The sequence below is a fragment of the Cimex lectularius genome, unplaced genomic scaffold, assembly GCF_000648675.2.
Source record: "Cimex lectularius strain Harlan isolate CLEC.00 unplaced genomic scaffold, Clec_2.1 scaffold170, whole genome shotgun sequence".
Classification (NCBI taxonomy): domain Eukaryota; kingdom Metazoa; phylum Arthropoda; class Insecta; order Hemiptera; family Cimicidae; genus Cimex; species Cimex lectularius.
The window spans coordinates 541,542-557,883 of record NW_019392810.1 but is presented as its reverse complement, the minus strand read 5'-3'; the positions used below and the strand labels follow the sequence as shown (position 1 = coordinate 557,883).

Below are 16,342 nucleotides of genomic sequence, written 5' to 3'. Positions count from 1 at the left end.
TATAACTTCTTTTTTTCCTCTCTATTGAATTTTTATTTAGAATTATTTGTAAGTAGAGTTTATAAATTTCAGGATGGTTTGGAAGTGATGCTTAATGTCCCTAAAAAAGCGAACGACGCACTTCACTTGTCGCTGCTCGACGGATGCGACGTGAGTCTTGACGAGCTTGGCGAGGTCGTCCTGCAGGACAGCCTGCACGTATGGGATCCAAAACAGATAATCAGAAAGTCCAAAGAGAGGCACTGCTTCCTTTTCGAGCTATATCTAGTCTTTAGCAAAGAAGTAAAAGATTCGGCTGGGAAGGCTAAATACATTTACAAAAATAAATTAATGGTAATTTAAATATTTCACAATTATAATGATTCTTGTCGTGTTTTATTTTTTTTTTTTAGTTTTTTACACTAAATAATTTATTTATAGATTTCAATTAATTAAGGTTTTTGTTTTTTTAGTTGAGATAAAAAAGGAAGTGTCACGAGCGGGAAAAAGCACAAGATCTCGTTGCAAAAGATCGTGGGTTCGAATCCCGCTCATGACACTGACTTTTTTGTTTTTTTAGTTGAGATAAAAAAGGAAGTGTCACGAGCGGGAAAAAGCACAAGATCTCGTTGCAAAAGATCGTGGGTTCGAATCCCACTAATGACACTGACTTTTTTATCTCAGCTAAAAAAACAAAAAAACCTTAATTAATTGAAATGTATTAATTGGTCAAGCGGACCACTAAAACTAGTGAATTTATTTTTAGACCTCGGAACTAGGAGTTACCGAACACATTGAAGGTGATGAATGCAAATTTGCCGTCTGGACAGGAAGAGCGCCAATTTCTGACTACAGGATCGTACTTAAGGTGATTTATTTTATTTTTTTTATTATTTTTTTTTATATATTTTTTTTTTGTTAATACTGTTTGTAACTTATTATTATGTTTCAGGCCTCTTCACTTGAAAGTAAGCAGGCTTGGGTCAAGAAACTGCGCGAAGTTATACAAGAAACTTATTTCAGTACAGCGCTACCTCTATCTCTTCCAAAATCGCCTGCCAAGCTGAAAGGCAGCAGCCAACGTTCCAGCAGGTAATTGTCATTTACAGACAAATATTTCTTTATGTATAATTGCGAAGGCTCGAAACACGGATCAAAATTACGACCGAACCACTCCGCAGATTTTCTAGTTTGCTATCATGGCGATCCTTTTTGTATTTGTCCAATTTTGTTGCTCATTTCCTTACATGCATCCTCTCTCTTTTTCTTTTTATACTGTCTCCTGGTTCATTGTCATACTCGAGGCAAGCGCGTTTATGCAGAGAGAAGGAAACAACGTGAAACATACTAAAAAAAATAGTCTGCCGGTCGGCCTACCCCGAAACATGCTCGTGCCAAAAGTTTCGCAACCATTAAATCAATTCACAGTATTTTAGTTCTAAATAGAAAATAATATTTTACAACTTACAATTTTGTAGGGTTTTAGGCCATGACTCCACATTAGTGTCAACCATAATCAGCAAAAGTCAAACCCGCCACTCAACGGACTTTGTCCATTTCCCTTGGCGTGATTCAATGAGTTATGAATTATTTAGAATTTTTATATTCTAAGCATTTTCAAAAATCCATTTTGATTACTTTTTCTTCATCAATGTGTGAATGAGGAAAAATATTTCCATGCTGAACAAAAAAGAATACGAAGAAAACTTTTTTACAGAATAATTGTTTTCTTTAATATTTACAATTGAAGGGTCCAGTGGGAAAATTATGAGGTTCTGTTTTTTAAACATTTGAGAAACACTAAATTTCAAGTTTCATTACTACTGGTGAAATAGTTTCTTTTTTTGATGTTTGATTAAACAATTATAATAACATTTAGAGTTCTTTCTGAGTAATTCTCATGATACAGAAACCATTAAACCCTCATTTCGAACCCAGGAATGAATAAGAAAATATGTTTATGAAATTTTATATATTAATTTCAAATATGAACAGACAAGTGAAACGAAAATTCTGAAATATATGTATGGTCAAAATTTTAGGTTAATTATTGTAAAAACAAACTGAAAAAAGTTAAAAAGCTCTAAGCTAAAAAGTTTTACATTACTCATCCTCTACCTCATAATCAAAATAAACATCATCCTGAGTTTCTGTGGCAGTTCTATCTGTGATCAAATTATTGTAAAACCTGGCAACTTCGTTAGTGAGAAACTCTGTCAGGTGTTGCAAGTCATTATATTTTTCCAAATTAATAGGAATGGAGCTCGTAGGAGTTACGAAGCTGCTGTTTTGATGCAGGAGTTCTTTGCCTTTGTGGCACCCATACACGTAGTGGTTATTATAAGCTCCACAGAATGAAGTGCGTTGGTGTATATACTGTGGTGTGTAAGAGATATTCAAAAATTGAATCGTTCTTGTGGGGGATGGGACAATTCGATTTGTACATCGGTACTAGGTAATTCATCCACGATGTGAAAAATTCCCTCTTACAATTGATAACAGTGAATGGTTATGGTTTGCATCTGCTCGGACCAATCCGTTCCATCCTTGAGGCATATCTACATAGGATTTTTGATTAATCATATATCTCTTGTCGCACTCCCGATAGCTATGGCCACCGATGGGAAAGAAAACTTTTACACAGTATATTCTTCCTTTTTCTGTCACGAGATGGCAAAGGAATCGCAGAACTATTTAATTTTTATTTTGCCCTGCACATGAGTCACAAAAAATTATAAGCATTCTGATTGCTTGTGGATGAATTTTTGAATGCCGGAGAAATGGATCCTCTTCGTTCATCCTTAGGCGCACAGGAGTCCCATCGTTCTTCCGCTGTGCCGCTCATTTTGGCAGGTTAATACATAGTTAATGTCACAAGCCAACAGATGACGGTGAAATCTCGATTCTGAAAAAATAGACCCTCATCGTTTTTCCTCTGTGCCCTTCAATTGTTATTATCCATGTTTTTAATTTTTACAAAATAAATTTAATAAAGAAACAAACAATTATTTAAAAATGTGTGGTGTTTAGTGACTGTTAATTAATGATTATTTCGAAATTGTGAGTTGTGGTCTGGTGTGACGTAGGTTTAGAAAAACATTTTCTTTATCGTGCCAACATTTCAATTTTTATTGAGATCATCTTCAGGGCCTGGGTTTTAAAAACATTGTTCAAATTATAGATAAATGTAGGGATGTGAAAAAATGAATTTATACAATGATAGAAATTTTAGACTGAATGATATTGAGATCTTCTTCAGGGCCTGGGTTTTATAAATATTGTATAAATTCACTAATTTCGTGGTCCGCTTGACCAATTAATATATTACAATTAATTAAGGTTTTTAGTCGAGATAAAAAAGTCACTGCCACGAGCGGGATTGGAACCCACGATCTTCGGCTAGATGCACTCCTGCTCTACCACTTGAGCTATTGTAACTTCGATCCACTCGGACGCCAACTTCCCATTTCAACCCCACCTTTTGAGTTTTCCCTCCTTTTTGCCATTTTTCAAATGTTGTGTAATCAATTTGAATGGCCATCTCATTTGTCGCCGAGAATCCAATTCGATTACACGACATTTGAAAAATGGCAAAAAGGAGGGAAAACTCAAAAGGTGGGGTTGAGATGGGAAGTTGGTGTCCGAGTGGATCAAGGTCACGATAGCTCAAGTGGTAGAGCAGCGGTGTTTCCAGCCGAAGATCGTGGGTTCGAGTCCCGTTCGTGTCATTGACTTTTTTATCTCAACTAAAAACCTTAATTAATTGTATAAATTATAGATACACGTAGGGATGTGAAAAAATGAATTTATACAATGCTATTGGGTTGTCCGGAAAATAATGCAGGATTTTAAGTTTTCATTAAAAAAAATCTATATAAAATATTCTGTTTACGTTTACAGGATTACTCATTTGTATGNAAATTATTTTGATTAAAGAACATTGCTTTAAAGTAACTAGTTTCTTTTTTTTTGTTTAATACCAAAATCCTGCATTATTTTCCGGACAACCCAATAGAAATTTTAGACTCAGTCAAAGTATACTTCGATTGAGTGTAAAATTTCTATTATTGTATAAATTCATTTTTTCACATCCCTAGATTAATCTGTATAATTTAAACAATGTTTATAAAACCTAGGCCATGAAGTTGATCTCAATAAAAATCGAAACGTTGGCACGATAAAGAAAATGTTGTTCTGAAACCTACATCACACGAGACTGCATCTCACGATTTCTGAATAATCATAAATTGTAAAAATTTTTATTTTTTACAAAATTACCAGATAGATTTGTGTTTTGCTCATGAACGAAAGTTTTAATATATTTTTTATCTACATTTGCAAAATTTTCTTCCTGTCTCGCGTTCATTTATCACTAAAACCCTGGCTTCAAATGTAAAAATTCGTACACACTCAAATACTTTGATTGAGTCTAAAATTTCTATCATTGTATAAATTCATTTTTTCACACCCCTAGATTGATCTTTATAATTTAAACAATGATTATAAAACCCAGGCCCTGAAGATGATCTCGATAAAGATCGAAACGTTGGCACGATAAAGAAAATGTTTTTCTAAAACCTACGTCACACCAGACCCCATCCCACGATGTCCAAATAATCATTATTTAAAAAATAGCATATTTACAACTATAAAATTATATATTTACAATCATTGTAATTATTTTTCACTCATTTGAATTGCTTAAAATTAAAAAACAATATAAATAAAATTTTAAACAATTTATTTCTTGAATTATTTCAAATTTTTTGTTTTTGTGAAATTAAAAAACAAAAACAAAAAACGTTGCACTCCAAGCATTACTCTTTCGGTTTATTGTACTTTCCCTTGTTCATTAGTTCAATGAAGTCGATACGTCTTTTAAGAAGTAGAAGGTGACTGTTTTTTAGCCATTTATTAGTTTTTTATTTTTTAATCTGCTGGCATTAGTTTGTATTTTGTATGTAATCATTGGTTAAGCGTAATTAAACCTCTTATGTGTTTGAATGATTCTCAATATTCTTCTTTAAGATGTGATGAATATTTAAAAAAAATAATAATTACGTAAATATTAAAATGGAAGTTGAATTAGCAGAATGAACTTATGTTTCCACAAGCTTGATCCACGAGCTAAAACTTTGAGATGTAAATTTTAATTTTAAAATTTTAAAGGTATGTTTTGCAATTACAGGGACATGGAAGAAACCGGATCTCTTGACGAGAGTGTCGAGAACCTCGACAGGGGATCTTTGGCGTCCTTCGGCTCCGGAAACACCACCGATTCTGATAAGGTAGGAGGGCTACTTAGGTCTCTCTGGAGGCTTAGTATCATTAGTAGGTGATTCTATCAACAATCAGCTTTCCACTTGAGTCCTAACCACCTGTGAATCAAAGATTCTCTGCTCCCTCAGTCCCGCTTATTTCTCTCGGCTACTTTTACTACGTAATAACGCATCACTCTTCCGTTCTATTATATTTACACTTTTAATTTTTTTTGCACTTTGATCCCTTGAAGTTACCAGTTTATAATTCAAGTTTTGGCAAAACAAAAATTGCCTTTGAGAAAGTGCATGGTATAGAAGCATGTCAAGAGTTTTGTATTTTCTAAGAAATGTTAGACTACCGTTTATTTTTTTGGTAGTATCACCTGTATATAACGTTGGATTGTTAAGTTTCGGCCAAACGTGATAAAAATGTGATTATTTAAATTTAATATTAGATGGTCTTTGCCTAACTTCATATTTTTGTAAGACTGTTCAGTATTATTAACTTATAAACAAAAAAAACCTAGGTTATAGATTAATTATTAACAATTTATCTATTGTTCTTTTATTTTTCGTGACTTTTTTATTTTTATTTTGTTTATTTATTTTTTTTTCGTCTCGTATTATGTTTAAAAAAAACATGTTTAGTGTTAATAACGTTAAGGTTAATTGTCAATTTAATTTGTAAGTTTTGTGATGTCTGTCAAATAAAGTTATTTCCTTAATTCCACAACGCGTTTTTATTCCACACTTTAAAAAAAATCTTTTTCTTTTCTCATAAAACTTTTTAACAAATAATAAAGCTAACAAATTTTTGTATTTTTCTAATTACTAATTCCCATTTTTTTTTTTTTTTTTTTTTAATTAATCGCTTGTGCTGTAGTTGATCTGTGCTTGTGCATGTTTTAGTCACGTTGAGCTGTTTTCATGATTTGTCCATTTAACCATGTCATATTGAAAAAAAAAAGGGGTGAAAAAACTGTCATTGAAAACTGTTTTATGACACAAGAGAACTCATTACATTTTATATTAACTGTCGTTTATTATTCTGGCGTTTATATTAATAATTGACAGGAAATTTTCGCTAAAATTTTTTTGGCAGCAATCATAAACATATTTTAAGTCTTATTAAAAAAAAGTTTATAAAGATTATTTAAAATCTGTAAAAAAACTTCCATTATAATAAAATCAATTTAAAAAAAAAATCAAACTAGCATAAATCAACATTGTTTATGCAGGGTGTCCCATGAACTAATCTTTTTATACAAACCACACGCGTTTCCTTCTAAAAAAGGAGGACTGAGATTATCATTTCAGGTGGCCTACTTGCTCTCTATAATGAGCCAAGAATGGCATCTTTGCATTAAGTGGACATTGAGCCGGACAATATACGGGCTTTGGCCTAAAAGTGTCCGTATATCAACCTATTTACCCTGCTTTCGATTATCTCCTTCGATCTTGCCAAGTATATTATTTCAAAAAAGCTGCCAGAACCTGCTGATAAATATGCTTAAATTAATCTCGTAAAGTTTGAGTACTAAATCAATTTCATTTTAAGAAGTAGGTTCATTTGTAAATATATAAACTTCATCGAAATTTTAACAAGAAGTCAAATTAGAAATCTCATTTTCATACATACATTAAAAAAAATTTAGTTGGTTATAAAAATTAATTATTATGGATAATTTTACTTTTAATGTTGTAAATAACAACTGTAACTCTTTTTTTTATATTGATATTCATCGATTATCATTTCCTGATGATACAAGACAAATCAGGAAATTAAATCTTACAAGTTTGCCACTTCATTTGGGCTTGGATATTTGGATATAACCCTGGAAAAACAGGCTGACAAAGGATTTTTAATATTTAACTGATTCGCATCCCCAAGCCTTTGTTTATAGTCGCATCATCTGTCCAATCAGTGTTCAATGACAGTAAACAGTTATATCATTGTTTCTTTTGGCAGAAGCAGGGATGGCACTACATCCGAAGTGGAAAGGTAGGTCCTAAGTTTTAAATTTGCAGCCATGTTGGAGTACCATTTAAAAAATTGATATATGCGGCAATATACATGCTATATCGATATTATTTATTTCGAATCATTTTCATAATAAACACAAATCATAATCAAGTTATTTTCATAATTTTATTGTATATTTTTTTATTTACAACCTTTAGATTTTATTGTTTGAAGTGAAAAAAGGTTAACAATTTGAAACGTTTTAGGTTCGTCAAAATAGAATTTTGGTTAGTTATATGAATATTAAAAAAAAAAAAATTGTAGGCTCCGCCTAATCTTGCTGGGTTTCAGCATTAAACTTATTATTTTCCATTCACTTACGAGTGGAAAAACATGAATATTATTTTAAGATTTCCCGAAGTGCATATAATTTAGATCATTTTGATCTGTTTTTCCTTGCTGGGTTGGTCTGTCAGACATGATGCCGAAACGCACCTGACAGAACCCAATTTCAATTTTCAAATTTGAACGGTATCTTTATAAAAATAACTTCAGAAATTGATATTTCTAAAAGGTTTATAAACATAAAAAGAGCAAATCGGGACTCAAGAAGATCTCGTTAAATTTAATGCTTGTTCATTGTAGGCAAGTAATGTTTGTTACACTGGGTCCGTCTGTTTTCGCTCTTTAGGCTTCAGAAGCGACATTGCTTCATCCCTAGCAATGAAGATCAAAATGCAGAAAGTATAATTAATTAAATGACCATCGTTATTTATATATTAAAAAAATATTATTTTTGGTTTAATAACATAAAAACAAAAATGTTCTAATTTTGTATGATTTAAAAGGATAAATTTTAGCAAACATTCTGTAAGCAAAGTAGGTCAGAAAATAGTCAAAACTTGAATTTGACCTCATTCTCGTGAAAAGGAAATGGGTGAAAATTAATTTTTGTACTGATAATTTCGAAATTTCAACTACGTTCTGTTTGACTGGCATTTTTATTGCAAGCTCTGACATCATTTTTTTCCAAAACCCAGGAGACCAATTTTCATGGTTGATGATTCTTTTTTTTTTAATTGTCAAGTGCATTTTATAACTGTATCAAACATTAAAATCGGTCTATTATTTCCATTTAAAAAAACCCGAGGTTAATTTCTGACAAATAATTTTCCAATTTTGTGTATTTTCTTATAGAAATCTTTTATATATTTGTATGGTACACAAGTCGTTAAAAACCTTCGTTCTTCTTTCAAATGGTCTTTTTGACGTTACAATCCTTCTCGCCGTTTTTTGAATTACAAAAGTTTCAGATATTCCGAGAATGACTTTTTAAAAATTGGAAAAATTTTATGGGTCAAAAAATCGATAAATTTAAATTCAAACAAAAATGTATATTTAGGGATTCTCTAAAGAGCTAAAATGAAATTTCATATTGGTTTCACGAAAAAAAAATTATTACCTAGTTAACTTGAAAAATATTTGGTTTTTAAGTTTTTTTTTTGGTGATTCATAAACTTTGATAGTTTTTACTACATTTTTATTGCAATCTACATAAAAAATGCTGCAAAGTGATATTCGCATAGTTGATTTGAGTAAATAGAACGTCGAATATAAACATTAAAAAATGGAAAATTTCAACTTTCAAAAAAATAAATAAAAAATAAGGCGAAACCAGCGCCTATCGACAAGATGTATTGGATACGTGTCCGATATTTTGGAGTGTAGAATCGCCAAAAAATCCGTTTATATTCAGGGGGGAAAATTGAGACCTAGTTTGCTTGATAAATATTTAGTGTTTTTTTTTTTAAATATTTTGGTTATTGATAAATTATTATTCGGAAATCGTGAGATGTAGGTCTTATTGGAAATAAGTGGGGTATACGTGTCCGAAATTTTGTAGTTGTATAATCACCCAAAAAAGTTGGATCCAAATCCCTGACACACCAACCTGGTCCCCTTGTTAGACCGATAACAAAGCAGTAGCGTAATGCCGAGAGATTATATAAATAGCGAGATTATGCCATACAAAGATGTCGATAAGGGAGAGAAGTGTTCATTCATTTTAAACCCAATTAGGACATTTTTGATTTTAAAAAAATTCGTAAATGTTATAATCAAATATTGCAATCTTGTGTAATATTAAATTCTGGTTTGGTGGTTTATTAACGTCGCAGTATTTTTCTTATTCTGGAAGGCCTCTCAATTCTGGATTGGATCAGAATGCTTCGGTATAAATTGTTATTCTGCTCTCCCCCGTTTTTATTTGGTCGGCGATGCGAAAAGTGATACGAGCCCGGTTCGGGACTTCGGGCTATCTATAACGTAAGAGAGGAGACGAACGCTCCTGGCCTAAGGAGATAAGCCCTTCTCCATCCAACTCCCTGTTCATCCTTCGGTTCTCTTTAAAAGTTTCAATCGTTACGACCCCATTGCGCCACGCAAGTCCGGTCAAAAAGGTACCGCATTAATAATTCATAATTTTTTGCCGTATTTGGAAGTTCCTAAGGAAACGGCCGTGATGTTCAGAACTTGAGATGAAAGAGGTCAACGATTGTTATCATTTAACGGATGGCAGTACAAACATAGAAATTAGCCATGTTAGGCCAAGGGATTGTATGCGACCCATAGGTTCATGATTTTCTCCCTATGCTCCTGCTGTTTTTCTTTGTCAGATTTAATCAAATTTTACGATCAAATCATTCATAAAACTAAAACAATCCTCATTACTAAGATCAGACTCTTCGATTATTAGGAAAGTAGAATGTATGCGTTTTTTTCTCTTTCTTCCGCCCCTCTCAGTTTTGATCTCAGATCAGTGCTAGTTATTAGTCTAGTATTAGTCGAGGTGTGTCCCAGGGAGTCGTGGCCCACTTAATGTGGAACTACGATGACGACGGGTGGTACAATGTGGTTAAGGCTCGGGGCCCAAGAAAGGTGTACCTCGTGTCCTCATCCACGTCCCTTTCTCATTCCAGTTACCTTCATTGTTTCCTGTGACCCCTCCAAACCTTGGTTTCAAGGGGGGTGTCCGGGCGCAGAATAATGGTATAGCCCTGAGGGCTTGGCAACCTCTGTAAAGCACAAGCTGTACTCATGTCGGCTTCGGGTTGGCATGGGGCGGCGGTGGGGCCTATCAGAGGTACACGATGGTTAGGGCACCAGATCCTGTATGCATAGACGGGGGAGGGTGCATAACCATCTGTACTACGGAGTAACAGAAATGTTCCAAGGTTCAGCCCCTGTTACAATGGGAATGGACTCGTAGTTGGCCGTGGCGAGACCCCTGGCGGGTACTTAGAGAAAGGGCTGTCTTCTATCTGTGACCTTCGCAGGAAACTTGCGGCCACACGGGATACGGCGGATCGGACGGCAGCGTATAAGTGTTGAGGACGATATGATTTTGCTGAAAAGTCTCTCGAATGCGTGAGTAGTGAATCGGTTGCTCCTACTCAGAGTGTGCTTTGCACGTAGGTGTAGGCTGAGCTCGATTGGATGCTTTCACCGTAGGCGGTACTCCTCTAGGGGGTGGTTAGCAATTCCACTTTAAACGAAACCGCGGCCGGAGCGCATCCGGTAGTTTCTACGCTAGAGAAGCCCCAATACTCTGGGAGATAGGGTGGTTCTCTATCTAGGGTGTGCGCGGGAGACTCCGATATTTCGACTTAGGTAGTCTACGGTCTGATGCTTAACGCAGAGCCGACCACTCGGAATGGGCAAGCGGGGAGCGAGGTTGTCTTGGGCCTTCGGGGCTGAGCTGCTTCTACACCAATGCTGCGGCAGTAACACCATTCTGTCGCATGCGGAGGTGCGTCCGCTCTCATCTTGAGAATGAAAACGTCCGATAAGGCTGAATAGACTAGGTGCGGACGTTAAAGATCTTCATTGTTGTTTTAAGGACGACCGAGTATAGGGGAAAGCAAATCTGAATCCCACGAGCAGCTAGGGAGGATTGCATCTGAGACCTGCATGATGGAGTAAGGCTAAATACTCTGAGGTCGCCCGCTACCAGAGAGGCACCGTTCAGGACGCCTATCCATTCGGCGCGGTTCGCATAAGTCATAACACCTTTGATTGGGGTGGATGCTGTTTTCCATCAAGCCCAAGACTCTATGGGATGGAGGTAGTTGATGTTGATGGGAGGCAGGACTAAGGGGGGGTAGTTGGTAGGAGGTTGTTTAGTGAGGAATGGTTAGGGAGTGAAGCAAGACCATACAAGCGCTCGTGACGAAGTCGTACCATGAGCCAGCGTTCGACAACTTGCATACCGACTTCAGCCTTAGGTTTATCTTTTGGCTTAGTGGTATGGTAGGTGCACTTGCTTGTGGTGATGTAACGAAACTTCAGATCAAAGTTCATGATGCAGGCAAGACGTACGCTTTAAAACATATGGTTGTGGTTCGGCAATTCCATCGAGTTCCCTACTCCTAACCATCCTACTCAATACTCAAGGTTCACTACTAAGAAACGGGCTTGGTTTTCGAAACCTGAGATCAGTGCAAACCTGTGAAAGTGTTACTCGTTTATTCTTCTCTATTTGTTCGTTTGGTTTCATTTTCTTCTCTTCTGTGCGTGGTAATCTGTGTATTTTTTGAGTGGTATAAGTTATGGAAGCGTACAACCCAGAAACCAATAAAGCTTGGACAAGTGAGAAACTATTGGTTATGTTGCATGACGATTATCACCGTGACAGTTTCGTGCGAGTTGGTGTGTCGTGCATATTTGTAGTCGAACTAAGTTCTTAAGTCGTTTGTCCGCTTATTTATGGTTATAGTGTTTCATTTTTTCTTTCTATCATATTATGATCAGAGCTTATAGCGAGCTGAGGAAGTTGCTTTAATTTAAAAAAATGTAAATATAGATATCTCAACTTTAAGAACATGAGAAGTTTATTCGTGATGTTTCAATGAAGAACTTTACGCCCCATGTTGCGGTGCGACCGGACCCGAAGATCATCAATAATGACAGTCTGTGTGAATTTAGACCGTACAACGAGCGCGATCGTCTGAGTAATTGCAAAGAAAGAAAATTAAGCCAATAGTGTTTTTAATAGAAAGATGATTAAACAGAGTTTTTGCCGTAAAACGCCAAGTCCGCCGGAGCGACCTTTTGCCGTCAGGCTATTTTCCCTATGCGAATTTATGTTTGACCTGCAAACAAACCGAAACGGGCCGAAAAAAAAACGACCGATACAAGTCGAGGTCCGCCTTCATTGCAGGCGTGTATTGACGTTTTGCATGCGAGGGGTCTACGACCCAGTTCAATTAGTTGGTTTTAGGGTAGGTGAATTGTTAAAATGTACAAAAACTGTCTCCCTTTGGAAAAGTTTAATTGCGACATTAAATAATAAAAGCAATTGCAAATTGTCTTGAATTTGGCTGTCCTACAGGATAATGTCTTGCTTACGTTAGCTTCTAGTTTGTTCGTTTACTATTATTTTAATCTGGCCAATTAATTACACAATGCTATTGCATTCTCCTTTCAATGTCTACTGATAAAAAATCAATAAATTCCATTCAAATTCGTTAATATTCTTAAATTGTGAGATTTCTCGATGAACCTTGGATGTCTTGGGTGTTTGTTCTCAGCCAGATGGACTTATTTTCAGTAGCACCTGAAAAATTGTCACGCCAATTTTGTCTCTGTTGAATTACCCAGACGAACCGCTGATAAATGGCGAAAAGCGGACAATTTTCTGACATGCCAGAACAGCATCAGTAGGATGATCGGAAACCACCAAAGCTTAAAAGAAGATAACCTAAAATTTTGAATTCGGACCGAAAGAAGAACACGGTTGACAAAATAACCCACAGACAAACCACCGTATAATTGCGAAAAATTGAAAAGCGTTTGATAAACCAGTACAGCGAGTATCAGAAGACCGGGATAGTCAGAAAGGACCAAATTACCAAGAATGTTCTCACTTTCATTAACAAAGAAGGTAATCTGATTGCCTCTCAAGAGAAAATTATAGTTTAACCTAAACATTTGGTCAATTCTTACTGTTAAAAGGACACGGTTGACATAAAAACACACTAACGAACCATTGAATTTGACGAAATGTGGAAACTTTGCTGAATAGTCAAAACAGCAAGTAACAGTAGGACAAGTTGATCGGAAACGACCAAAGTTTTCAAATGAAGATTAAGAGCCTAAATTTTTGGTCAATTCCGACTGACAGAACCAACGAACGATGGCTAATTGGGGAGAAAAGATAAACCAAACCATCGATAATCAGCAGAAGCACAGGTTGATCGGAAACGACCAAAATCAAAAGAAAATTAAGAACCGAAATTTTTGGTCATTTCTGACTGACAGAACCACGATTGATGGCGAAAAACTGGAAAAAGATAAAAACAGCGAGAATCAGGAGAACAGGATGATCGGAAACGACCAAAAACCAAAAGAAGATTAGGAACCTAAATTTTTGGTCAATTCCGACCGACAGAACCACCGAAAGATGGCGATTTTTTTTTCGTTTTTCTTGGGAAAAAAACGTGTCCTACGAGCCTTTTACATCGAAAAAGACAATAAAATATTTTTTCGATTTTTTTGCGTTTTTCTTGGGGGGGGGGGACGGATCCTACGAGCCTTTTACATCGAAAAAGTAATAAAAAAATTTCGATTTTTTTTTGTTTTTTTTTTTTGTTTTTCTTGAAAAAAAAACGTGTCTTACGAGCCACGAGCCTTTTACATCGAAAAAGAATAAAATTTTTTTCGATTTTTTGTTTTTTTTCTGATTTTCTTGAAAAAAAAAAAAAAACATCGAGCCTTTTACATCGAAATAGACAATATATTTTTTTTCGATTTTTTGCGTTTTTCTTGAAAAAAAAAAAAAAACGTGTCCTACGAGCCTTTTACATCGAAAAAGACAATAAAATATTTTTTCGATTTTTTTGCGTTTTTATTGGGGGGGGGGGGCGGATCCTACGAGCCTTTTACATCGAAAAAGTAATTAAAAATTTTTCAATTTTTTGGAGTTTTTTGCGTTTTTCTTGAAAAAACGTGTCCTACGAGCCTTTTACATCGAAAAAGACAATAATTTTTTTCGATTTTTTTTTTGCGTTTTTCTTGAAAAAACGTGTCCTACGAGCCTTTTACATCGAAAAAGACAATAATTTTTTTCGATTTTTTTTTTGCGTTTTTCTTGAAAAAAAAAAACGTGTCCTACGAGCCTTTTACATCGAAAAAGATAATATTTTTTCGATTTTTTGCGTTTTTCTTGGGGTAAAAAAACGTCCTTTTTTCTTGAAAAAAAAGTCCTACGAGCCTTTTACATCGAAAAAGACAATAAATTTTTTTTCGATATTTTCTTGTTTTTTTGCGTTTTTCTTGAAAGAAACGTGTCCTACGAGCCTTTTGCATCTGAAAAGACAATAAACATTTTTCGATTTTTTGCGGGGTTTTTTTTGGGGGGGGGAACCTGTTCTACGAGCCTTTTACATCGAAAAAAACAATAAATTTTTGTGAAATCAGAAGTGATGATCGGACACGACCAAAATTCAAAAGAAGATTATCATGATTCCATTTTTATCCATTTTTGTGCTGCTTTATGCACTTCTCGTTAATTTTCTTTAGCTTTGCTAAGTAAATTGCTGAAAAATGGTGTAAATCTAATTAAAGAGAGTACGGAATTGCCTAATAACACACAGTTATTAGGGGTTATTAGAATTAGAGTAACTAGATCCTTATATATTGAATTTCACTTCCTTGTATGAAAAGTATGATTAATGTCGTTACATATTAGTACTGAAGGGCTCTTTAGTAAGTAGTAAGTAAATATTTTTGGAATTTAATTTAACTTTCTGAGTCGAAAAGTATGGAAGTATGGCAATAAAGCAAAAAAAGTTGGGTTGTAAATTTTAATCGTAATTGCTTTGAAGGTTTGATTTTTATAGATAGATGCTGAAAGAATCTGTATCAGCGAGATGTTTTGTTTACATATTTGGTTTGGTCCTTTTGACTCGGGGGCCGTTGACCCGTTTCGTGTAAACCAGCCACAAGTCGAGGCCCGGCTCCATTCCTTTTACGCCTCCACCCCCGTCCTCGATCCGCAACCCCGGCGCGATGTCTGTCATCAAAATTTCACGGAAAGTTTTGCCTTTTTGTCCGCCGGTTTTCCGCTCGGCCGGCGGCCAAATGAAGCTGATCAACTTTCACCGCACACACGGCCGGTCACAGGACTCTTCGACGCCCTCCCGTACAGCCCATTCACCTTTACCGATGACCTCTCGAGATCCGACGCCCCCGAGGTACCTGGAAGAAAATAACGGGAGGCTCGGGACTGATTTTAGATCCGAGGGATGGCCATTCTATCAAATCCAGTAGCCGAGGAAGACAAACCCAAGACCGCAATAATTACGCCTTTTGGATTGTTTGAATTCGACGAATGTGTTTTGGATTGCGAAACGCCGCTCAAACATTCCAAAGGTTTATGAATTCTATTTTTAGAGACATAAACTACGTTTTTGTGTATGTAGACGACATTCTAATAGCTTCAATGAATGAAGACGAACATTCAGTTCACTTAAAAGAGGTTTTTCGTCGTTTACATGAACACGGCATTACAGTAAACCAAAATAAAACCGTTTTCGGTGTTCCGGAAGTGGAATTTCTGGGATATCGAGTGAGTAATAAGGGTATTACACCCCTACCAGCCAAGGTCCAGGGAATTTATTGATTTTCCCAAACCCGAAAACAAAGAACAACTAAGAAGGTTTCTGGGCATGGCAAACTTCTATCGTCGTTGCCTGCCCAGAGCAGCAGAAGCGCAACATTGAATAAGTTAATAGGGAACACGATGAAAAATGACAAAACGCCCATTTCTTGGACTTCGCCGAACACGCTTTTGACAAATGTAAATCGGACATGACCAACGCGGCTATACTCGCCCATCCAAGCTCAGAAGCTGAAATTTCTTTAGCAACCCGACGAGTTATCACTAATGGAACACCGTCGACGAAAGCAAGGGTACTCGCGGCTTTAGCCCGATTCTCGCCTCTATACACAACCGACTTGGCTGTAAACGCCAAACGCTGCTCTCGGCTAATTGCTGCACACCAGTACCTTCGGCCTCTGTGGAGTCAACCGACTCACGGGCGCCACTCGCACGGTCTCGGCCTCATACCTTCGTCACGGC

General features: G+C 35.9%; 1 protein-coding gene across 7 annotated transcripts in view; it reads left to right on the top strand.

The window, feature by feature from the left end:
- The window catches only part of LOC106662231 (triple functional domain protein), a 351,395-nt gene that overhangs the window by 164,766 nt on the left and 170,287 nt on the right, over nucleotides 1-16,342 (top strand). For 6 of the 7 annotated variants that reach the window (XM_024228191.1, XM_024228188.1, XM_024228186.1 and 3 more), the window contains 5 exons: nucleotides 73-333; nucleotides 746-847; nucleotides 932-1,071; nucleotides 5,168-5,267; nucleotides 7,210-7,242. In XM_024228191.1, the coding sequence (XP_024083959.1) occupies nucleotides 73-333; nucleotides 746-847; nucleotides 932-1,071; nucleotides 5,168-5,267; nucleotides 7,210-7,242 (636 nt within the window). The remainder of the gene's footprint in view (nucleotides 1-72; nucleotides 334-745; nucleotides 848-931; nucleotides 1,072-5,167; nucleotides 5,268-7,209; nucleotides 7,243-16,342) is intronic. The other variant, XM_024228189.1, reaches the window with a different exon arrangement.